Genomic DNA, 23,070 nt, shown 5'->3' on the forward strand with positions numbered 1-23,070 from the left:
CAAATACTAAGAGTACAGTTTCAATTTTACATGTAATAGAATTTTGAACACACTAATTATTCAGGAAGGGATGTCTGGAAATGTGCCCTTTACAATTGAACGACGAGTTCATGATACTGAGGATTTAAAGATGGAGAACATGAAAACTCCGGTCAGAGAGAACAAGACATCACTGTGACTCTGCTTAAGGTGAGTTTGATGCTCATGCCTTTATGCTGTTTTATGCCGTTTGTGTACATTAGTGAGGTTTCTTTTCCAGTCCATAGTAGAATTCTGCTGTGCCTTATCTAATTTCATTTTTGCTTCCTTTCTTAATTTCCACTTAAAATTCCTTTGTAATTTTGTTAAAATCTCATCAGTAGGACTGTAGTTACATGTATGAGTGTAATTATTAGTAAGTTTGGTTTCTTTGCATTAATGTGCAGTTCAATGCAGTAACAAGACATAATAAACATGGAGTTCAATTCTTTAGAAGTTTTAATTTTAAAAGTCGGTTTTGAGCTTTATTTGAAGATACATAGACATGTGCTTTCCTTGTAGACAAGTTTGTTTTAAAGGGTCAAGAGTACACTGCATTTACCATCATAACAAATAGGATTATCCTATAGATCCCTGATTTAGTTCTTGCTCTTTTCAATGTTGCTACCTTTGCAGCTTTGATTTGCTCTTTTTTTCTCCTAGAATTAATCGGTACAATTTCCCGATTTGCTACAGAGCAAATGAACGTTAAGCATGTCTGCAAAGCAGACCGAGTCTTGGATGCCAAGTTACTCCTGAATGAAATGTCTCTCCTCACCCCCTTTCCTAAAGACAAACTTTGCCCTGTTGACCCTAAAGCCTTCAATGTAATACTGGCTGTTCTTGTTATCTTTGCTCATGGAGAATTGGCAGCTGCCATAAGATTTACTTTTCTGGACCTGTAAAAACAGAATCATTGTGCTAAATATTGTGGATGACTGAAGTATTTTTATTCATGTGTATTGTAATCAAATTGTATACTACCTGATACGTGCTGCGTGTATATATATATATGGTATTAGAGCCTGTCATGATGCATGGTTTGGGGGATAAGCTTGCACAGAAATGAGATTCCCATTTTGTCAAAGGTAGCAAAAACTGGAACTGCTTGTGGACTCCAGTTGTGTGTTCAAAATTGGCCAGAACCTTTATAGCTCAATCTAAAACTCTTTAACTCTTGCTTTGTTCAGCATGGTGGTTAGAGGCGAGGGTGGGCTCTGGTCATGAGCTCCCAGTTCCTCGGAGCCCCTGTGGATTAGAGCGAGGATTTGACAGACTAGAACTAGGCTCACAGTAGTGTGTAGAGCTGGTAAGAGGTGTCGTGTTGTGTTTAATTTCTGTTAATATTCATTTTAATATCTTGGATAGCAAATGAAATGACTGATGTGCTCAGTTTGAAGAATGTGTTTAATGGCTCCTTTGTCTCCTGGAATGCCATGTGTGAAGTTTGTAAAATGCAGAGCTTTATATATATCCAACTGTGAAAGCTGGATAAAAGAATGAGAGAATAATTTACCTAACTCTCTGTCCTTCAGTACGTAGGGAAATGTTCATAGAGTGTGCCTACAAACTGGATTGAATATTCTGAGTCTTTCAGCTGCCTTTATCCATGTTTTCACTCTGTATCTGGCATGGCAGAAGTGAATGTTAACATAAAAATGTAAAGATGCTGTTTTAAATGAAAATAGTGGCACACCTTGAACGAACGGCTGTGATAAGCAGGCAGCGCACAGCAGCACCCGCATCAGCGCAGCCTGGCTTACATTTTGTGGGCATGGAGGGCTCCCCAGATGTGCCATGGCTCATACATTTGGTGTAACCTTACTGACAGGACCAGACCACTCACTGAAGGAGGGTGCTGCTGTGTCAGCATTAGTACGTGCCAAGTTTGTAAAACAGCTTCACTTCCGTCAGGGCCTTGCTCTTTTTGTCATTTCTCCTCCAAAACTGGAACTGCCAGCCGTCCACCTGCACAGGGCGTCTCAGGCAGCTCTCCTTTTTTATCCCCTTTTTTCGCCTCTCTCTTTTCCTTGCCGTGCCTGAAACTCTGTCAAACATCCAGGAACATCTTCGACAAGCTGCTCCTGCACTTTCTGACTTGAAACTGTTAAGAATGTGCTTTGGAATAGCATGGCTGGGGGCAGGAAAAGCAACTGTGCTTCCTGTTTAGCGTGGCAGGTGTAAGGATGAGGCAAACGAGGACTGAGTTACATACACAATGTGAGGTGATTAAGCAGTGTTAGGTCTGTAAATTGAATCTGAAGGTCATGAGTTTTCAATCTAGTCCTGGGACATCTTTTTAAGTTTACAATGCCAGATTTTATTTCCTGAATATGTTTCTTACAAGCTGAAAAAATTTCAGCACTTTCAAAGGCCACAGAAAGTGTGTGGATTAGTTGGCAGTGATAAATATATTTGTTATGCTTATTTGTTATCTACTTATTTATTTTCCCTTCTATCTAGTGTAACCACCTCTTGGATAAGTGCTACAGATTTGGGGTAACGGATGAGATGTAGCATGTACTGCGAGTCTTGTGCATTGTGAACTTGGAGTGGCTTTTAAGGAAATGAATAGGAAAACACTAGCAAACCCTGCCTAGACTGAAATCCTGGTGTCTTGAGCTCTGTTGCTGCAGCAATTGGTCTGCACTTATGTGATATGACAGCGCTTGGGCTCACTGGTAATAGCCTTCGTAAGGAAACAGGTATTATGGAAATCAGGGAGGGATTTAGCCTTCCCAAAAGGAATACTTCCTGAGCTCTTGGAAGCACACAATGTCTCCTGTGCACGTTTCATGTTCTTTGAGTGATGTGTTTTAATCGTGAACTACAGTTTTGCAGTTTATAGAGGCTCTTAACGTCAAGCACTGCGCTGGGCAGAATCACACTGGTGCGGTTGTCTTGAAGCGCTCGTGCCTTTGTGGCATTCCCTGGGTGGTGTGTGAAAGGCAGGGGCAGCATTAACAAGCTAAACAAAGGAGCTGAGGACAAAGGTGTGCGCTGGTTTCCTTAACTGAGCTTTTGCAAGAGCCCCGTTACATGCGTATTCACTCTGGGGGCTTTTCTCCTGCTGACGCTGTACAGCCCTGAAGTTTCATGTGAACAGTGCTGTAATAACAGTGTGTTGACCAACACCCTTGCTGTGGTGCCATTTGTGTCTCAGCCTTTACTGGAAAAAATGCCTGTTGAAATCTACAGGAATTCATCCCAAGTCGCAGGCTACAAGATTTAGTGCTGGGTGCTCGGCGAAGAGAGAGATCCCAGTTGCTTGTTCCATTGAAGGAATTGCTACTCATTGCCCTCTTGAGTGAAGCTGGGAATTGCATTCCTCCAGGGAAGCAAATTTCTCAAAGAAGTGAGTATAAGCTCTAGTTCTAGGAAGTCTTAATTCAAATTAAGCCTACAGTTAGTCGTTTCTGAGCTGGAACCCAGGTAAGGGAGCAGTGTCTGAAACTGCACTGGTCTGCACTTGTCTGTTGGTTTGGTCCGTGTGTTGTGATATAGAATAATACCAACACGGAATGATATTTTGCTCAGGTAATAATGGCATCGGAAAATGAAGAGCAACAGAAAAATGAGGTTTTAGCTAGAAATTGGTGAATAATAGAAAAGAGTGAAAATACTACTCCAATGGGTAGGAGATAATGCTTCAGGTTCTCAAATCACTGGGCTTCTGCATTTCAAGCGTCTTTGGCTTTGGCATCTTCTGCACTTTAGCTGCAATAACAGTCGTGCTCTGAAAATCCAGTGTCTGTGGTCTTATTACCCAGGGACAATTATGCTTTCTCTCTAGGTGGGCTGTTAGGATCTTCTTTAGTCTGGTGGGCTTTTTACCCTCTTGTTTTTAATCTTACTTATTATTCTCATTAGGATAGTACCTGGAGCTGCAGTTGTGATCACATTGTGTTTATCCTGTGTGTGGAGAGCCACAGCATTGGTCCTTGCTTTAAGGAGCTTATAATTGTATTTACATCTAACGTGAATTTCCTGATTTTTACAACCTTTGAAATTAAGCCAGGCTTTTCAAGGACAGCCTGGCTGTTTTAGGGAAGTACACTCAAATGGTGGTTCTGCAGCGTAGTATTTCTGCCTTGTTCCACACTACGGCTGGCAGGTTCAGGCAGGTACTTGTGGTCCTTCAGCCTTCTCATACCAAACACAATCTGACCTTTGTTTTCACAGTTTTGGCCTGCAAAGAAAATCTTGCAAATGTGGGGTGACTGTGACGAACACAGCAGTATCTGCCTGGGTCTCCGGACAGCCTGACATAGTCCGCCTGCTCTCAGCAGCTGTTTCTCCTAAAGCAGGGAGGCATATTGCTGTTTAGGGGAGACAGGCCTGTTTCACCTCCGAGTCCTGGAACTGCTGACCTGGGTTAGCTGTGGACAAGACAAGGAAATTGGAGACGTGACGGTCTGTGAGCCATGTGCTCCTCCTTGTCCAAGGAGAAGCTGGGAGGGAAGTGGGGTCCTCCAGTAGGTGTAACTGCCATTCACTGGTACCAACAGCCCTTAGCAGTCCTGTTCTTGGGAGGGAACATCACAGTGGGAAGGGAAGTCCTGAAGTCCTCAAAGCAAAGCCACATTAGAGCCTGATAGTGCCTTATTATGGCCTTTGATTTCATGTGCAGCTTTTTGTTTGCAAAGTTGGCTAGAGCATGCCCCCGATCCCAGTGATGCCTGAGTTTCTTAGACCTTGGGAGCCACTTCTGCTAATACTTGTTTGATGTTTGGATATTGCTTCTTTTGAAATTCTGTTAAAGATGAGGCTAATAATCTCCTGCAGCTTGTCTGTCACAGTATTTGTTATCAACTTAATTATGCAAATCTGCAGTTCCAACATAATGTGGGATCTAGGCCAAGACTGTTTTTTTTTAATTAGAATTTGGGGTGTATTATTGTGTATCTCAAGAGGGTTGTCCTCAGGAAAGGGTGTAACTAGAGGCCTCCACAGGCGTAGGCCTGACTTGTTCCTTAAGCTGGAGCTCGGCTGTGTTGGTGGGCTCGCCATCTCCTGGTGCCTTGCCCTTATTAACACTTGGTAGGGCGCAGTTTCTCTCGGTGTCTGCTGCTGGCCTTCCAAGAATGTTGCCTTGAGTTGTCTTCAACAATGCCAAATGTAAGCTGATGAAATAAACACTTCACTGGGCCCTGCAAGTCTCGGTTTTCGTTAGATGTGCCTGTTTTCTTTTTCTGGAAGGCTTTTAATTGAAGTGTAATTGATATAAAAATTGCTGGGTTAAATCTTTCAGAAACGAGTCCCTGAAGCTAGGCACTTAGATTCACGCATAACCAAGCTGACTCCCACCTCGTCCCACGCTGACCTGGGTGGGAGTGGGGTTGATGTTGGGGATGTGGGCAGAGAACTCCCCCAAAGATACCATCTCGGGTCAGTGCTAGACTTTGGCTCTGTGTAGTCAAATCAAACTTGACTTTGTTTTCTAATACTGATTTTGGATGTAACCTGTTATTGACTCATGTTTAGTGGATCGTGGTTTGTATGTACAGAGTGCCTTGGGGGTTTTTTTAAATATTTTAACCAAACTGAAAACTGAGGAAGAATCCTATCTGTCTGCAGGTGCCCCATAACTTGCTGAGGACACATAGCCCAGATTTGGTTAGAGCTGAATACAAAAGCTGCCTTGTCTTGCCGCTGGATCTCGTGCACCCCACGGAGCACAGAAGAGGGGCTGGAGGGAGGCGGCGTTGCTGCACGCTGGCTCTGGCCTGACGCTGTTACAGACTGCAGCAGCATCCTCTCCCTCCCCATTGCCTTTCCCTTTGCTTAAGCAGAATGGGAACTCGTTTGGGGTTGGCAGCTGTGATATCAGCCCAGTTCGCATCGCTGCAATAACTCCTGTTTAACGTGAGGTTTCCAAGATCCTTTTGAAGTCGGTATGTATTTGGAAACTCAGTCCTCAGTCTAGGCTCTCTTTTTGCTGAGACATCATTCAGATACCAACGGTAAAAGCTTGATTGCCCCGAAGACTTACGGCAGTTTTGACATGGGCTTTGGCAGGGTCATGGTTTGGTCCGTTGCCAGTGATCTCCCTCGTCTCTGTGTCTGTGCTGCTCTCCCAGCTTTGGACTTGCACCAAAGTCTGTGTTGCTTGAGGATAACTTATTTGCTTTACTTTTGTAAATATAATCGTTAAGTGTACAGGGAAAATGTGGTTTGATCCCAGTTGTCCCTCTGACGGTGTGTGCTGTAGTGCTGCGAGGATGCCTGTTCCCCCAGCTGCTGTGGCTGAGTGTCCAGAGGAACTGCTCTCCTTTTAGTTTGCATTTTATCTCCCGTGAGTCTTGAAACTCTGTCTTGTCCGTGCATCTCCTAGCGTAGTGTTTCTCACGGCAGGAGTCTCAAGTCGCTGGGTCCTGTCAATGGGAGGAGTTGCAGCCTGCACGGGTGCTGCTGCCAGGCCGGAGCTGTGGCTCCCAGCAGCAGCTGAGGGTCAGCCCTCCTGGTACTGCTGCGAGGTAAGGCAGCCTGCAGCAAGCTTCCCCATCCCTCTCCTCTTTATAACTGTATTTTTTTGTATTTTTTTTATTTTTTTTGCTTTTCTTTTGTGTGTGCATAGTGCTTGGATCCTGATTCGCAGTGTGCAGTGGAGCTCTCTCTATATTCTGTATCTCTGCTGACAGACCCTTGCTGGATTCCTGCTCTTTAACTGGTTAAAAAGAAGAAACAAGAACCATTTGGGAGAGAAATCTACTGAAATAAATGCAGTAGGTTAGATGGTTTTTTGTTCTTTTGGTCATTGGGGTTTTACTTTCCTCCAAAGTGATGATGAACTGGAGTCACAGGCTTTGGAGCAGGAGACAAACCCTTTGAAAAGGATATGGTATTCAAGTAATTCTTTATGTGAGTGAGCAGCTAGAATGTATTGAGTTCTGTCCAGAGGCGGATCAGGAGCGAGTTGAGAGTTTGTGGGTGCGAATTAAGGGGCAGGCTGGCAGGGGTGATACTGTTGTGGGTGTCTATTACAGGCCACCGGATCAGGATGAGGAGGGTGATGAGGCCTTCTACAGGCAGCTGAGAGCAGTCTCGCAATTACAGGGCCTGGTTGTTGTGGGGGATTTCAACTACCCTGATATTTGCTGGGAGGCCTACTCAGCCAGCCATCCCCAGTCCAGGAGGTTCCTCCAGTGCATTGATGATAACTTTCTGATGCAAATGGTGGATGAGCCAACTAGGAGAGGAGCGCTGCTGGATCTGATCCTCACTAACAAGGAGGGTCTGGTTGAAGAGGTGAAGGTCAAGGGCAGCCTTGGTTGTAGTGACCATGAGATGGTAGAGTTCAGGATCTCATGTGGCAGGAACAGAATAGCTAGCAGAATCGCAACCCTGAACTTCAGGAGGGCCAACTTTGGCCTTTTCAAGCAATTGCTAGGGGAAATCCCATGGGACAGGGTACTAGAAGGTAAGGGGGCCCAAGATAGTTGGCTAGCATTCGAGGACTGCTTCTTCCGAGCTCAAGATCAGAGCATCCCAACAGGTAGGAAGTCAAGGAAGGGTACCAGGAGACCTGCATGGTTGAACAGGGAACTGCTGGGCAAACTCAAGTGGAAGAAGAGGGTGTACAGATCGTGGAAGGAGGGGCTGGCCACTTGGGAGGAATATAAGTCTGTTGTCACGAGGATGTAGGGAGGCAACTAGGAAAGCTAAGGCCTCCTTGGAATTAAACCTTGCAAGAGAGGTCAAGGACAACAGAAAGGGCTTCTTCAAATACATTGCAGGTAAAGCCAACACTAGAGGCAATGTAGGCCCACTGATGAATGAGGTGGGGGTCCTGGAGACAGAGGATAAAAAGAAGGCGGAGTTACTGAATGCCTTCTTTGCCTCTGTCTATACTGTTGGAGGCTGTCCTGAGGAGCCCCGGACCCCTGTGGCCCCAGAAGAAGTCAGGATAGAGGAGGAATCTGTCTTGGTAGATGAGGGCTGGGTCAGGGACCAATTAAGCAACCTGGACGTCCATAAATCCATGGGCCCTGATGGGATGCACCCGCGGGTGCTGAGGGAGCTGGCGGAAGTCATTGCTAGGCCACTCTCCATCATCTTTGCTAAGTCGTGGGCAACGGGAGAGGTGCCGGAGGACTGGAGGAAAGCGAATGTCACTCCAGTCTTCAAAAAGGGCAAGAAGGAGGACCCGGGTAACTATAGACCGGTCAGCCTCACCTCCATCCCCGGAAAGGTGATGGAGCAACTTGTTCTTGGTGCTGTCACTAGGCACATCAAGGACAGGGGGATCATTAGGGGCACTCAGCATGGCTTCACCAACGGGAAGTCTTGCTCAACCAACTTGATGGCCTTTTATGAGGATGTTACCCGGTGGATAGATGATGGTAAAGCTGTGGATGTGGTCTATCTCGATTTCAGTAAAGCGTTTGACACGGTCTCCCACAGCATCCTCGCAGCTAAACTGAGGAAGTGTGGTCTGGATGATCGGGTAGTGAGGTGGATTGTGAACTGGCTGAAGGAAAGAAGCCAGAGAGTAGTGGTCAGTGGGACAGAGTCCAGTTGGAGGTCTGTGTCTAGCGGAGTTCCGCAAGGATCGGTTCTGGGACCAGTTCTATTCAATATATTCATTAATGACTTGGATGAGGGATTAGAGTGCGCTGTCAGCAAGTTCGCTGATGACACAAAACTGGGAGGAGTGGCTGACGCGCCGGAAGGCTGCGCAGCCATTCAGAGAGACCTGGACAGGCTGGAGAGTTGGGCGGGGAGAAATTTAATGAAATATAACAAGGGCAAGTGTAGAGTCCTGCATCTGGGCAAGAACAACCCCATGTACCAGTACAAGTTGGGGGCAGAGCTGTTGGAGACCAGCGTAGGGGAAAGGGACCTGGGGGTCCTAGTGGACAACAGGATGACCATGAGCCAGCAGTGTGCCCTTGTGGCCAAGAAGGCCAATGGCATCCTGGGGTGTATTAGAAGGGGTGTGGTCAGCAGGTCGAGAGAGGTTCTCCTCCCCCTCTACTCTGCCCTGGTGAGGCCGCATCTGGAGTATTGTGTCCAGTTCTGGGCCCCTCAGTTCAAGAAGGACAGGGAACTGCTAGAGAGAGTCCAGCGCAGAGCCACGAAGATGATTAAGGGAGTGGAACATCTCCCTTATGAGGAGAGGCTGAGGGAGCTGGGTCTCTTTAGCTTGGAGAAGAGGAGACTGAGGGGTGACCTCATTAATGTTTATAAATATGTAAAGGGCAAGTGTCAAGAGGATGGAGCCAGGCTCTTCTGAGTGACATCCCTTGACAGGACAAGGGGCAATGGGTGCAAGCTGGAACACAGGAGGTTCCACTTAAATTTGAGGAAAAACTTCTTTACGGTGAGGGTGACCGAACACTGGAACAGGCTGCCCAGAGAGGTTGTGGAGTCTCCTTCTCTGGAGACATTCAAAACCCGTCTGGACGCGTTCCTGTGTGATATGGTCTAGGCAATCCTGCCCCGGCAGGGGGATTGGACTAGATGATCTTTCGAGGTCCCTTCCAATCCCTAACATTCTGTGATTCTGTGATTCTGTGAAGACTTCAGTCCTGATCTTAGTCTGTGTACCGTCTATGCTGTAGATAATTGTTTTCTAGCAGGTTAATTTAGTATTTTTGTCCTTGGTATAGGCAGAGCTTGAGATTGGCATAAAACAAAAAAGTCTTTTAAAAGTTAGCAAGCCCAAGACATTGCACGTATTTAATGAGGCCTGCTCCCGAGATGCTTAGGTAATTCACACCCAGTCTCTCTGAAGTTAATTATGTGCCAGTATACAAAGCCTAAATCCTTATAAAGTAACTCCCTTACAGATGTTACTATGAACTTATTAAATCCTGTGATGCATCATCAGTCTTGGTGTCAGCTAGAGTGAAGGCCTCAGAGCACCGCAGAGGACTAGGCACATCTTAAGAATTCATTATGAAAAGGAATTTTTAATTATTTTGCTGTGCCTTTCCAACCGTAAGATTTTAAACATACAGCAGGCAGGATCCTCTGAGGCTTCACACAATAAAGTGTTTGTTAGTTGTTGGCATTTGGACTTTATTTTATGCAGGACTTACTAGTGTGTATATTGGTGGTAGATACAAATACTCATATGTGACCAGCTCTTACATACCGCTGGCCCACCCCAGCAGGCTACTGTACGTTCTGCTGTGGTGCCAGTCACTACCATGTGCGGACAGGGCTCCAATATATTTTTTCAGTACCATATCAGAATTACTTTTTTTTTTTTCCCCCCCTCCCCTCAGCAGAGTGACTTTTCACATCAAGTTGAACTGCTATTTTTCTAATCTCTTAAAGCAATCTTTCTTGGCGTGTTCAGTAGGTCACTATGAATAATGTGCTTTTCAGTTTGGCAGCCAGACTTGAAAGCTGGGGGAAGGGGAAGCAGAGAGGAAGGCGAGGACTTGTTAGTTCAGGGATCGGAGTGAAATCAGCACTTTCCTTTTCTTACAAGATCCAGCAGAAGCCAGCACGTTGTTCTGATGGCAGTCACCCCTTTCCAACTCGAACGTCTTGGTGCCTCCAAGAAAAGCAGTGGATGAGGAAGTTTAAACTCCCCAGGCTGCAGTGGTGGGGGTCATGGCATCCTGCCTTTACCCCAGGGGGTAGGGGCGCAATAGACTGGAGAAAAGTGAGGGCATGAGAATACCCTTGTCCGAGGCTGGGGAGCCTGGGTTCGAGCCCTTCCCCGTGGGCATTCAGATGTCAAAGTGGCAGAGGAGCAGTTCGGGCAAAGGGGTTCAGTTCATCTCATGCTCCTTGTGGTAGGAGTGGTGGGTACCCCTGACCTGGAGCTGCTGCAGAGCTTATGGGTCTGAGAACCAGGCCTAAAACTGTTCTCCAGGCAGCTCCATCAGATGGAACTCACAGGTGAGACTGCTCCCCTGTCCCACCCCAGCAAGTGAGCTGCTCCCAGAGGAGACACGGCATGGTGGCAGGGGTCAGGATTTGGCCCTTTGTGTGCGTAGGCTCAGTTTCTTGGCTGTTGTAAAACCTGGTGACACTTGAAATGGATGGCAGCTGCGTCAGATCCCAGCTCTGCACAGGAGAGGTGCTGGTCACCCTCAGCAGTCTCTGTGGGAGGCACCTGCTCATCTGGAAACCAGTTTGGCTCCCACCGACGGCAGTGGGAGCTGGAGGGAGACCTGGTGTCTGCATCATGTCCTAACCCCCTCTCCTCCTGGCTCACCAGCCCTTACTCTCTACAGCTGCTTTGCAAGAGTTCACGTTACCAGTACTTCATCTTCACTACGATGCTGCTGCCCCCACGGGATTTTAAACAGCCAGGCTGATGCGATTCAGGGGGATGGGGCCGAGGCTGCGCAAGCCTGTAGTGATGGATGGGACTGCGTGAGGAAAGCAGCGCGAGCCAGCGCTTGCTCCCTCTTTGCGCCCATGAGAATGAACGGTTTCCTGGCAGAGGAGTGATGAGATCCTTTGCTCTGCGGGAGAAGGGGAGATGGAGGGCAGGCACCGGTGCTGCGGTGCAGTAGCAGCCCAAGGGGGTCATCACTGGGGGAGGGAGCGAGCGTGCAGGTGGGGTGAGCCAGCTCGTGGGAGAGGAGGGCACGGTGGAGCGAGTGCTCTGCGGTTGAGCAGGCACACATGCTCTGTGCTTTCAGAGGCATTGCAGCGTGTCCCTGAACCCCTCACCCAGCCCCTAGCAATCTGGTAAATCCTACGGTAGCACGTGTGCTCGGTCACTTTCTGAATCCCCAAAAAAATCCTGGTATCACACTGCCTTGTGGCAGGCTTAACGGCACGTATGGAGGAATGCTTCCTTGCTTGCTTGGAAATGGGTGTAGCTACCTACAGTTGATCCCCTTGCTGCTGTTTGGGAGGGAACCTCAACCTATGGCTGCCCTTTTACCCTCCTGGTGCCATTCATAACCTTATAGATCTACAGCATATCCTGCCATGGTTCCTTCTCCAGGCTGAAGGTCCTCATCTGCTCACTCCTCTCACCCAAGTGGCTTCTTCCATTGCTCTTGCCTTCCTCCTCCCACTTTCTCCCTAGATCTCATCCATCTTATTAAAGGGCAGCCGGAACAGCACACACTGCTCAAGATACAGATGCATTGAGGATTTGTATGTTGCCATATGATGTTTTCTGTTTCCCTCTCTATTCCTTCCCTAGTAATACCACTGTTTCAGGCTGCTGCTGGCCGCAAAGCTGCCGCTCTCACCCAACTGCCTGCTCAGCCCCTGGTAGCCTTGCTGGGCTGTATGCCAGCCCACGGTCCCACCACTGTGCACGCAGGGTGAGGATTGCTTTTGCCCCACCCACAGTATTTATGTTCACTCATATTTACCCGCTCTGACTCTTACCAGTCTCTGCTCAATTGCCTGACCCTAAGGGGGTACCGCAGGGGAGGTGCCTTGCTTCGGCACCGTGCCAGGCATCCATGCCGTGCCCAGCACCATTGCCTCCTACCAGAGCAGGGACCCTGAAACACAGCTCGTGCTTCCAGCTGCAAACCCGAGCCCCCTTGAACTTCCTCAGTTTCCGTGTTTTCTTGTACAGGCCAAATTCCCCTTTTCCTCCCATGCAGGAAGACAGATGCCTGCTTGCCCCTGCCCTGTAGCAAAGAGTTGATGAATCATTTCCTTTTCCATGTTTCAGTATCATTCTGCTGTTCAGCGCTCATCTAGGGTGTTTTAATGTTTGAGCACTTGCACTCTTCTCTCCGCTCCCTTCCTGCAATTGTCCGGAGGCTGGATTTTTTTGTCTCCCTCCCAACAGCTATTGTTACTTGCTCGGAAGCGTGGCGGGTGGGGTTGTCTCTATTGGTGCAAATTAATTTTTTTTCCTCATTTTCTAGTCAGCCTTTTTATTTTTATTGTACGTTGGTGTCAGTGCAGTTTGAAAGCATGAATGTGTATTAGTGCCAGTGAGAGTGATCTTCTACATAAAGGAAACCAAGGCACCGCTACTTGTACCTTTAGACCTTGGAGATTTTGCTCAGTTGAATATAAAGGTAGGGTTGTATTAAAAAAAAAAAAAAATAGTTCAGAGTTTTGAAGAACAGACTCTTATTAATGCTGGGATTTCTGCACGGTGAACCACTGCTTTGTGTGCTTGGCTGTTTGAGAGTGGAATTGGTGTGTCAGCAGAGAGATGTGTTGCTCTTAATTAGATGGAGCTGGACACTTTGTCGGAGGCCTCAGGTTTGATTTAAATGCTGGCTGCAGTGGGGACAGTTCTGTACAGACAGAGGGGGTTGGCTTGTGTGTATTGCTTCTGGGTTGGCGAAATAAAGAGATGAACGGACAGTGATTTATTGTCTAGGTGCTAGAAGAGGCCTGGAAAGAGGTATATTTTCAGCATTCCTATTCTAGTCTACACAATAAGCTAAATTAAGTACCAGTATGTAAACCCAAGGAGCAAGGAAAAAAAAAACCTGGGGTTTGCTTAAGGGTGTTGATGACATGGGTATCTCAGCAAAAAAAAAAAAAAAGGAGGAGGAAAAAGAGACAAACTGGCAAAAGAGGCAAACAGGGCACTGAAAGGGGGAAGCCAGGTACCCAGCTTTTATGGGCTGTGTATGATAACGCAGGACCTGGTTTCCAGGGAGCTACCTGTGTTGTGAAGTGCATAACTAGGAGTCGAGGCTTTTTCCCAAAGCTCCTCTTCCCTGAGGCTGATTCGTATCTGCCCTTATTGTTATCTGTTGTGTTCACACGGGTTTTTTTCTTTTGTTAGTCTGTTTTCCTTCCTTGTTTTCAAATAATAGCTTATCTGTGTGCTGCAGAAGGGTGTGACTCGCACAGATCACAAGCGTTTTACAGCGAGCTGAAGCCAGCCCGCTGACTCCGAGAAGGTCTGCTGGGGCTCTCAACCACAAGTGCCACATTGCGTTTGCCGAAGGAGGCAATCGCGCCGAGATGCGCGCTGCTGGGACTCGGCCGGATCCAGGGCGTCCATTTCCACTGCTGACAGGCAAGTCATCATCTCTTCGTCCTACACCATCATCTCATCTTGGAGAACTACAGCTTTGGGGTTTCAGTGCTCTTCGCCTCTGCTGCCCTGTGCTGGGAAGGACAGGAGCAGTAGGACACAGAGGTGTTTCTGGACACGGTGGTCACGTGTACACAGTGACCAGAGCTCAAGTGTTGTAGTTGGGAAATGAGCCTTCAGCTGAGTCCTGCTGTGGTGTGAGTGACCTGGGACCGGTCACAGAACGCCTTGTCGCTCTTCGCCTGCCTCCTCATGTATGTTAACTGTGCGTACCTGCGTATTTCATTGGGTTATTGCAAAGCCTGCAGGAGATTGAGTTCATTCTGTCCAAGTCTTAGAGCACACCCTTCGTGTTGCTGAGGCTCCAACAGTAAGAGGAGGAGAGGGAAGGCACCAATTTGTCTATTTCTATTTTTTGTCAGGAACCTTTGCAATGGGTGACGGAGCAGACGCTCTGATGACTGTGCATCTTCTCGCCAATTTGGGTCACTCATTGCTTCTGCAGCGAACTCTAGATCGGCTTTTGGAGTGGGTCTGCCCAGACGTTCGCCTTTTCCTAGTGTCTGAGCGAGTTACTCCATTGAAATACTATGAAAGGTATCGTAAGAGAAGCTGCGGCTTTCCTGGAATATCTGTTCTCCTTTTTCTACATGAGGACTTGGGAGAAGAACGGATTTTCCAGGTCCATGAGCAATTCCAGCGTCCACCCTGGCGCTACCAATGTGCCCAGATTGCTAATGGGCAAAGCCACCCCTACGCCCCAGCTCACCAGGACTTCTACAGCCTGGACGACCAGATGCCTGCGTGGGGCATCAGGCGGGTGCACTGTGGCCCTGAAATCCTCCGTGTCACCCTCTACTGCAGTTTCGATAACTATGAGGATGCTGTGAGACTCTACGAGATGATCCTACAGAAAGAAGCAACTATGCAGAAAAGTAACTTCTGTGTCTTTGTGTTGTACACAACCCAAAACATTGCCGTGCAGCTCTGCTTGAAGCAGCTGCCTATCGGGGTGGCTGCTGAGCCAAAGGAGTCATCAGCCTTGCAGTTCAAGGTGCAAGAAATGGGGCAGCTGGTGCCTCTCCTGCCTAACCCGTGTATTCCTATCAGTAGCACCAGGTGGCAAACGCAAGACTACGAAGGAAATACAATTCTGCTTCAGGTATGTGTCTGTCGTGCTCTGAGAGCAAGTTTTTTATCTTTTTTTTTTTTTTTTCCCCCCAAGGAAAGCAGGACTGGTTCAAAATGGAAACTAAGATTTGGCTTGTTTGTGTTTTTCTTTTGAATTTGTGAATGCAGTAATCTGTATCTGCCAGTGCTTGATGCTGTTGATAAATATAAGCACAGATCCTTGGAATGTTTTTCTATTGTTAAATTCACATCGTTACTGCTTGCCTGAAACTGAAAGTATTAATGCTTTTTTGAGCAGGCTAGTTTAACATCTTCCCTTCCCTGCCTGAATCAAATGATTGTCGCAGCCCGTACTTCTTCCGATAAGTCGTTACATTATACATGTTTTTGAAAGCAGATTTTTTAGCATCCAAGTATAGCGTTGATACATCACCTGCGATAGTTTTTGTGAGCTCTTGAGTGAGTTGCAGCTGGGCAAAAGTGCTGAAGAAATGTCTCGTAGGAAATCTCTGCCTTTTCTGTTCAAGTGTGTGGCCCAGAGGTTGTATGAATACAAATAAATAAAAAAATAACAACAAAGACGGTGCTGAGATGATATGTAGTGGGAATGTGAGCAGGAGGGCGGTTTAGCTCCGTGTGCTTTCTTTCTGTTGTAATAACCCCTCCCACCTCTGATTATCTTTTCTTGTAATTTGGATATTTAAAAAATTTGCCCATCCTGTGTTTTTTCTTTTTCCTTCCACAGCTCATTCGTTACAAATCAAGTTAATTATTCTGTACAGCATATTTTTATGCTACTCAACACTAATCCTCAGGGCAGCCTTTGCATACTTCTCATCCAGTATCACTTTATAAACTGGTTTTCCACCCACTTGGACTGGACAAGCCCCTGAGCATCTGCACGTAGCTTTGAAGTTGGTCCTGCCTGGAGCAGGGGCTGGGCCAGGTGACCTCCAGAGGGCCCTTCCTAAATTACCCTTCCTGCTGTAGATACAAAGTCTTTAAGCTGACAGATGTACATGAATTCACTGGCAGGAAATCTGGAAGCTTTTTTGGGGGTGTAGCTGTGCTGCACTGTGCTCCTGGCAAAGGAAGCTGGAGTGCACTTGAACTTGAGGATATGTATCTGGTGCCCATGCTCCACGCAGCAAGCTGACAGCCTAGCATGCAGCACTTCATTCTGCAACTCTTTGGTTCATATTGTAAATCTTCATTCTAAGTATCTGCAAACTCTTTATTCACACACACACACCCCCCCCCCCCAGCCCCGACTTTCTGCCTTATTGCAAACCAAATCCGTGGTCTGCTCATGGACTGCCACCTGCACGGAGTTGTCATTTTCCCCTGAGCCTGCAAGAACTCTTCTCTTGGTTTTATTGGGGAAGAACGAACCCAAGCCACTTAGTTTGATAAAGAAGTAAATAAACCACGTCCTCTTCTTCTGTTGCTGAAGTTGCTCACTAATTACTGTTCTATTCTCTGTTTACAGGAGATCCCTGTTGCTCACATTTTACAATTTTAGCCTTAAGACTCAAGTAGGAGTCTTAGGTAGGAGAGCAGGACCACCTCCATGTGCTGTGTTGTAAATAAAGACATGAAAATTGTCTCTAGTCTTGCAGAGGATTGTTGAGGTGTGGGTGTCTTGCTCTGGGCTGGTGTCCCCAGGGGTGGCATGCTCCACAGGAACAAGCGGGACGTGCTTAGCAGGTCTTGGTTCCATTGGTCTTTCTGGTCTGATGGGTACCTCTTCCCCAGATTAGTGTTTGTCCATGTCTTGCCCAGCCATCAAAGGAATGCCTTTTGATCCAGAGCTTCCTGAACAAGTTTCTTTCCAAAAAACAGCCAGTCAGGTTTTGCAGGCATGAAGGAGCTCCAGTAGATCTGATGCCTCCAAGAAGGTTTTGAGACGGGCACAGCTATTCGTGTGTGTTGTGTTTAGGTCACCTGCAGCACGTTGTGTGTGTGTGCACTAGTCTTGAGAGCCCTCTGAAAGCTGCCCACAAGCACCACAGCGTGCATGTACTGCCATCAGGAAAATCCCAAACAGGGATGTAAGAGCTTGATAGCTACTATGTGGTGATTCAGGTTTTTTTCTGGACTGCGTTTCAGCCACAGCTGTCAGTCCACAGCTGGCTATAGGTGGTTGCCTTGGCAGGAACAGAACGAGGACAAGTGCATGTGTTACACCCCACCAGTACACTCCCGACCTGCCTGTTTTAAAGCCACCTGTGGTAACTCGCAGTGACTCCCCTTTCCAAGTGTTCATCTAGTCTCCCCTTGAATCCATGGGAACTTTCTGTATCCACAACATACTTTGGCAGGGACTTCCCAGGTCTACTGCTGCCTTCCTTTAATTGACACAGGCTCCAGCTGGCTTCATTTGATGGCCTCTGCTTCTTGTATTGCAAATGGCAGGGAACGGACAACACCCATCTGTTTCTCCTGGTGGCTCGTGGTGGTTTAGCCATTTATCCTCTCCCTTCCAAACTGTTTTTTTTCCAGGCTTAGAATTCCCAGCATACATGATTGTTCCTTTACTGCACTTGCAATTATCCTTGTTGTTCATTTCTGAACATTTCCAGCTCCATGGTACTCTGTTGTGTGCTGCAGGTGAGGGACAGGCACCATGGTCCAGCTTTGGGACCAGAGTTGCGCCATGCATAACAATGTTCTCCCTTTTGTTTGGAATAATTCTTAAGGTTTCATTTGCTTTCTAGGCTGCTGTCAAGCACTGAACTGATGCTAACATGGTGCTGTCTGTCACAGAAATGAGACCCTGGGTTATGGTCAACTCACAACCTAGCATTGTGTATGTGAAACTGGGATTGTTTTTCTCCATGTCCATCACATTATCTAAATTAAGTTTCATCTGCCATCACTCAGGCTTGTAAGACTCCTATGCTGTTCTCTAGTGGAGCTCTCACTGACTTGTGCTGCAGGTGGTTTCAGCACAGTGAGGCTGGGTGAGAGCATCATCACTTGGCCAAGCTAGAATGACATGTTAATGGGGTTCTCTCCAAATTTTCTTCAACAGGTTCGGGAGAACGCCAAGCCCCGTGAAACACACGTTGGGCTTTCCCATCAGCATAATAATGCAGGCAATGAAAAAATCCTGCAGGACTCTGTCCCAGACCCTCTCCCTGTAAAGCGGGGTAATCCTGGGCAGAGAAGCCAGGAGGTCAGAGCCAGGAAGGGTAAAACAAAATCTGACCAAAGCGAAGCCCATTCTCCTGAGCAAGCCGGCGGTGACCTCCACAGGCAGGTCAGCTGTGGAGGTGGTCCAGCCCAGTCGTGGTGGGATGCCCCCTCCCTCCGCAGGCAGGCGAGCAGCAAGCTGCAGACTTCTCTCCAGGAGAGCCGCATTCGTTGGCAGGCAGCCGAGACCAACGTCGACACCGGGCTCACCGTGGTGAATCCTGCAAGCGGTCGCTGCCCACTGAACCACTTCTCCAGGGACCTGCGGAGCAGCCTTCTCCAGCCACGAGCAACCACAGATGGGGCCGGCAGTGCTGTGCCCTCCCAGGACGGGACCCAGCCGCCATCTGCTGCAGCCAGAAGGACTAAAGAAGCAGGGCAAAGAGCTTTGGGCTTCCACTCACGAACACTGCGGGCCAGCCCTGCAAACCGAGCAGAGGAAGAGGAGGAGGAGTTCTTTATATGACTGAAAACAAACGTGCCAGTTGAACTCATGAGTTCCAAACGACAGCGGAGTGCTTTTGTGTGTATTGTGCCTCCTCGTGCTGTGGCCACCGACGCTTACTTCACATGGAGTGGTGCTAAGGAGGCTGAGGGCAGAGCAGGAAAAATAACACTGTATTTACAGGAAGGTTTATGTTTTTTAATGCAGAATAGATTGGAGGATTATTGTGCAATAAATAGGAATAAGCTATATGACTCCTAGAGGTGTTCTAAGGTGTTAAAAATAACAGCCAGTGAGCTGTTCAGATGGGGTTAGAAGGTGCAACTTGCCTGAGCTGCCCGAGCGGTGGGATGTCCCCAGCCACGGGGGCTCAGCCGTCTCTCGCCGTGATGTATTGGCACAAGGCAGGGGCATGGTCACAGTGGTAACGTCGCTTTTCCTCTGTGTTCCTTCTAGCTTCCCCTGTTGTTGGTATTTAAAAGCTATCAATGTTGTCAATTTTATGGAAGAGCTGAAATATAAAAATGTTCTTTTAAAATACTTCTGAAGAAAAAAATTTCTAGAGAGACGTTTTCCCCAAATTAGCAAAGTACATGCAAAAAGCAAACACTTGTGGAGAATAGTTTGAGCTGTTTATGCTCCCGTAAGACCTGCTGTTGCTTATTTGTGTGACACTTACTTAAAATAAACCCAGCAACGGGCCAGGCTTTATTAGACCAGTGTGCAGTTATCAGCAGGTAATCCTAATTGGGCTTTAGTTAACAGAAGACAAGAGAAGTTAGTCTTGGAGGGCAATGCTGAATGCTGAAGAGTAACAAGGACAGGAGAAATGAAGTAATGTTTCAGGAGCAGATGCTGAAATAACTCCCATCTTGATCAGCAGCTTGCTTCTCTCAAGTAGGATTAAGTAAATCTCAAAGGGAAAGAGATGGGAAGAGCATGACAGAGGAACATTATTAAAAGAAAAGCCAAATCTGATCATACTTACCTTCAAAGCATCAGAAACAAAGAGGTATTTTCTCCTTAAATGTATCTGAACTCTGCTTTACACAGAAGTGTGCGTTTATTTGCAGAGTGCCTTCTCGTCGCCTCTTCTGAGCTCCTAACTTGGGTTTGACAGGCGATGGCGTCGTGTGGCCCAAGGAGAGGCAGAGGGTGACGAGCAGCAGCAGAGCTGGGGGGATCTGCCCAATTTTACGGGTGTTCAGCCCTTGTATGTGTGCCAGCTGAACGCAGCCCAGGCTGCGCTGCCACAGCTTCGTCACCTGGGGAAGTCCCAACCGCCCCTTCTCTGCTGGTGGACTGTGCAGCCCAGGGGGACTGGAGAGCGGTGCCATGGCGGGGGTTAGCTCGGGCTTCGGGAAGGTTCCGCGTTCCAGGAACGTTTGAAGGTGCAACCAAGTTGGTCTGAAGAGCTGCGGGTGGGAATCGGGCAGTCCCTGCTCTGTGCCCTCACAGCTGGTGGTGCCCTGGAAGTGATGCTCACATACCCTCTGATTCAGGGACCTCAACCTGCAGAAAGCTGAACAGGACATGTATTTCACCAGACACTTAAACCCCCCTCCATGTTTTCATAAGCTCCGTAAAATTTTGGACTTTGTAATAAATCATACTGTGATATTTTACATCTATGAGGGTGATTATTTAATCTTACCCAGCATGCAAGAAACTTGGCCAGTGCTTTTCAGAGCTGGAGAAAATATTTTGTCAACTAGGAAAGCTGCAAAGGGGAGAGCTTGCAGGTGGGTTAGCTCTCTGGGTTTGCTGCAGTGTGTGCAAGGGCAGGCTGGGAGGGATAAGGAGCCTGGGGTTACAGCCCTGGCAGGGGGCATGGATGGTATAGTCATGAACCCAGAACTAAGACAAAAGTGGGCTTCCTGGGACAAACAGCTTTGAAGAGAGATTTCACGGCCTTCTCTCTGCTCTCATGCCAAAGTTACTTGAGTGTGACTCTATTCAGCGTACTCCCATTTTACCTAAGAGAGAGAAGGTAGAAGGTCAGTATCTAGCGTGGGGAAAATGCTGCATCACTTAAGAGAAGAAAATGATACGTGAGGTTCACCTGCCTGCAACAGATCACAGAAGACAAGGAATTCAAGTCAAAGGAAAATTGCCCTGAAAATACGCTTGTAACAGCAAGTATATAAAATCCATGTACTTTAAGTGCAGGATACACCTAGCATAAATGCTGTATTACACAGGCAGCCATAGGGTCAGAGGGCACCATTTGTCCCTGGATGGATTCGGTAGTGGCAAGCAAAGTTTTACATTTTCTGTAGACTGTTCATATCTCTGCAACTTTTATTTTACATTTCTTCCTTACATCCTGTGCCATTTCTTTCAGGTTTGGGGTTTTTTTAAAGACTAGTAAGAGAGACCACAGGTTGACAGGGCTCTGCTGAAGCTCTGCGCCCCAAACATCACGTGAGCAGCTTGCAGGTAAGCAGCTAGACCTGGCAGCCTCGTGGGAATGGGCGGGCGGGCAAGGTGTGCGGGGTTGGCAAGGTGGTGGTCTGAGCCGGGGACTTCCCCCTCGCCCAGCTCCTGTCCCACATGCAGGTCCCAGCAAAGCATGTGGGGGAGAATGGTGTTGATGGAAAACTGCAGAGGGAGTTCTGAAATGTTACACTCGGTGGTATGATGGCATTGCAATCCTGAATGAAGGGAAATGAGGGGGGTTTACTATCTATTTGTATCATGCTTGATACAAATGCTTTAGTCCAGTGGAAATGTTTCTGACTCGTCTGTGAGCATCAGAGTGATGGTGCTATGGGTGTTGAGCTGCTGATTCCTCTGATGGACACCTCAATGGACAGCAGCCAGGGTGGTCATTATGGGTGGGCACCTGAGAAACAAGTTCTTAATTTTCCAAGACGTGTGCGTTTGTGCGGGTGGCGGGCTCCCTCACGTCTGTCGGGTGGTGTGGCACCCGGGAGCATGAGCACAACCCTGGGAGTCATGCTGTGGGTGACCCCATTCCCAGGAGGGAGCAGGGATGCTGCGTGGCTGTGCTCAGGAGGGGACGAAGGTGGACAATACCAGCCCGAAGGGAAAAGCTTTTCTCCTGGTTTGGTCGCACAGTCTGGGTGACTGAGGAGGGAAACATGTTCTTGCGGTGACAAAGCGGGAGCAGGGTGCGTGGGAAGAGCAGGAGCCACTGGCAGTGGCAGCCGGGCAGTGCAGGAGAGCTCGCTCCGGGGTGGCCTGAACCCAGCCTGCACAAGCGGTGGCTGTTGCTTTTGTTGTTTCGGCCCCTGGCCACAGAAATGGCGTCTCTTGTCTCCTCTGAAGCCAACAGAGCGGTATTTCTGAGGGATGAGTTGCTGGGGAGGAGCAGGATTGCTCCCCCCGGCCTGGACACGGGCACAAAGGCAGCAGGCGCTCGCAGACGGGCACCCAGGCAACCCCGGCCTTGGCAGGCGGCCGCCGGGGCCGGCAGCAATGCCGCGGGCTTGGCCTCTCCTGTAGAGAGGAGTTGGCAAGCTTGGCTCTTTCGGGGAAGCAAATGCTGACTGCACTCTTCTTTCCTGAGTTTTGGGCCAAATTCAGCTTTCGTGAACGCCTTGGTAAATCCTGAGGCAGTCCCGCAAGCACAGCCGAGCTTTCCACGTTTACCCCGCTGGTCTGGGGCGGGAGTTTGTCTTTCAGCTCAGGCAGGATATTCTGTATCGGTGCTGATGCCATGCTGTGTGCTGAGGCTCAGGAGAGACAAAGCTTCACAGCCGCTTGGTGGAGGAAAAAATTGTTGCCATGTATCAAAAATCCTGTGTTTGTAATGGGGAGACAAGCCAGAAATTGTCTCTTTAGCCAAAGAAGAGCGTGGCAGCTCTGGCTCCTCCGCGGGCTGCACCGTGGGGTGCTCCTGGCACCTACGCACAGTGTGCCCGCAGCCCAGGCGTAGGGTCTGTGTTGCCATAAACTGAGTGGAAGGGTGCAGAGTCACTGACTGACGGGTCCCTCCATTAATCTGCATGTAGCTGTAGCAGTGATGTAAATTTTCCTCTGTTGCTCCTCTGCTGCGTTACTTCAGTCCCGTCGGGTGCCCTGTCCCCTCACCTCTTGGGCTTTTCGGAGTTTGCCAGATCCCCTCCTTTTTAAAATTTTTTTTAAAATAATTATTCTTTTGTTTCTTTTTTCTCTCCTCTCCTTTTCCCCTTTCTTTCTTTCTCCTCTTCCCCTTTCTTTCTCCTCTTTCCCTTTCTTGTAGCCTGGCTGTTGCAGCTGAGCAGCCGGGCCGGGGCGTGCGTGGGGTCAGGTCCCGGGGTGCGGGTGCCCAGCGGGGGGTGGGTGAGCCCCGCACCGCCCGTCCCTGCGGCACTAGCTCTGCCTGGCTGTC

General features: G+C 48.3%; 1 protein-coding gene across 1 annotated transcript; it reads left to right on the forward strand.

The window, feature by feature from the left end:
* The first annotated feature begins 13,786 nt into the window (after window positions 1-13,786).
* Window positions 13,787-20,359, forward strand: FAM124B (family with sequence similarity 124 member B). The gene is made up of 2 exons (XM_068406443.1): window positions 13,787-15,125; window positions 18,129-20,359. The coding sequence occupies exons 1-2, from the start codon at window positions 14,397-14,399 to the stop codon at window positions 18,753-18,755; spliced, it is 1,356 nt and encodes a 451-aa protein (XP_068262544.1). The 5' UTR covers window positions 13,787-14,396; the 3' UTR covers window positions 18,756-20,359.
* The last annotated feature ends 2,711 nt before the right edge of the window (window positions 20,360-23,070 follow it).

The sequence above is a fragment of the Nyctibius grandis genome, chromosome 8 (genome assembly GCF_013368605.1).
Source record: "Nyctibius grandis isolate bNycGra1 chromosome 8, bNycGra1.pri, whole genome shotgun sequence".
Classification (NCBI taxonomy): Eukaryota; Metazoa; Chordata; class Aves; order Nyctibiiformes; family Nyctibiidae; genus Nyctibius; species Nyctibius grandis.

Excerpts from the sequence above, each read along its gene's own strand:
- FAM124B (XM_068406443.1), top strand. The coding sequence starts at position 14,397 with ATGGGTGACGGAGCAGACGCTCTGATGACTGTGCATCTTCTCGCCAAT. Across the intron at positions 15,126-18,128 it reads GAAATACAATTCTGCTTCAG|GTTCGGGAGAACGCCAAGCC; the intron begins GTATGTGTCTGT and ends TTTCTTCAACAG.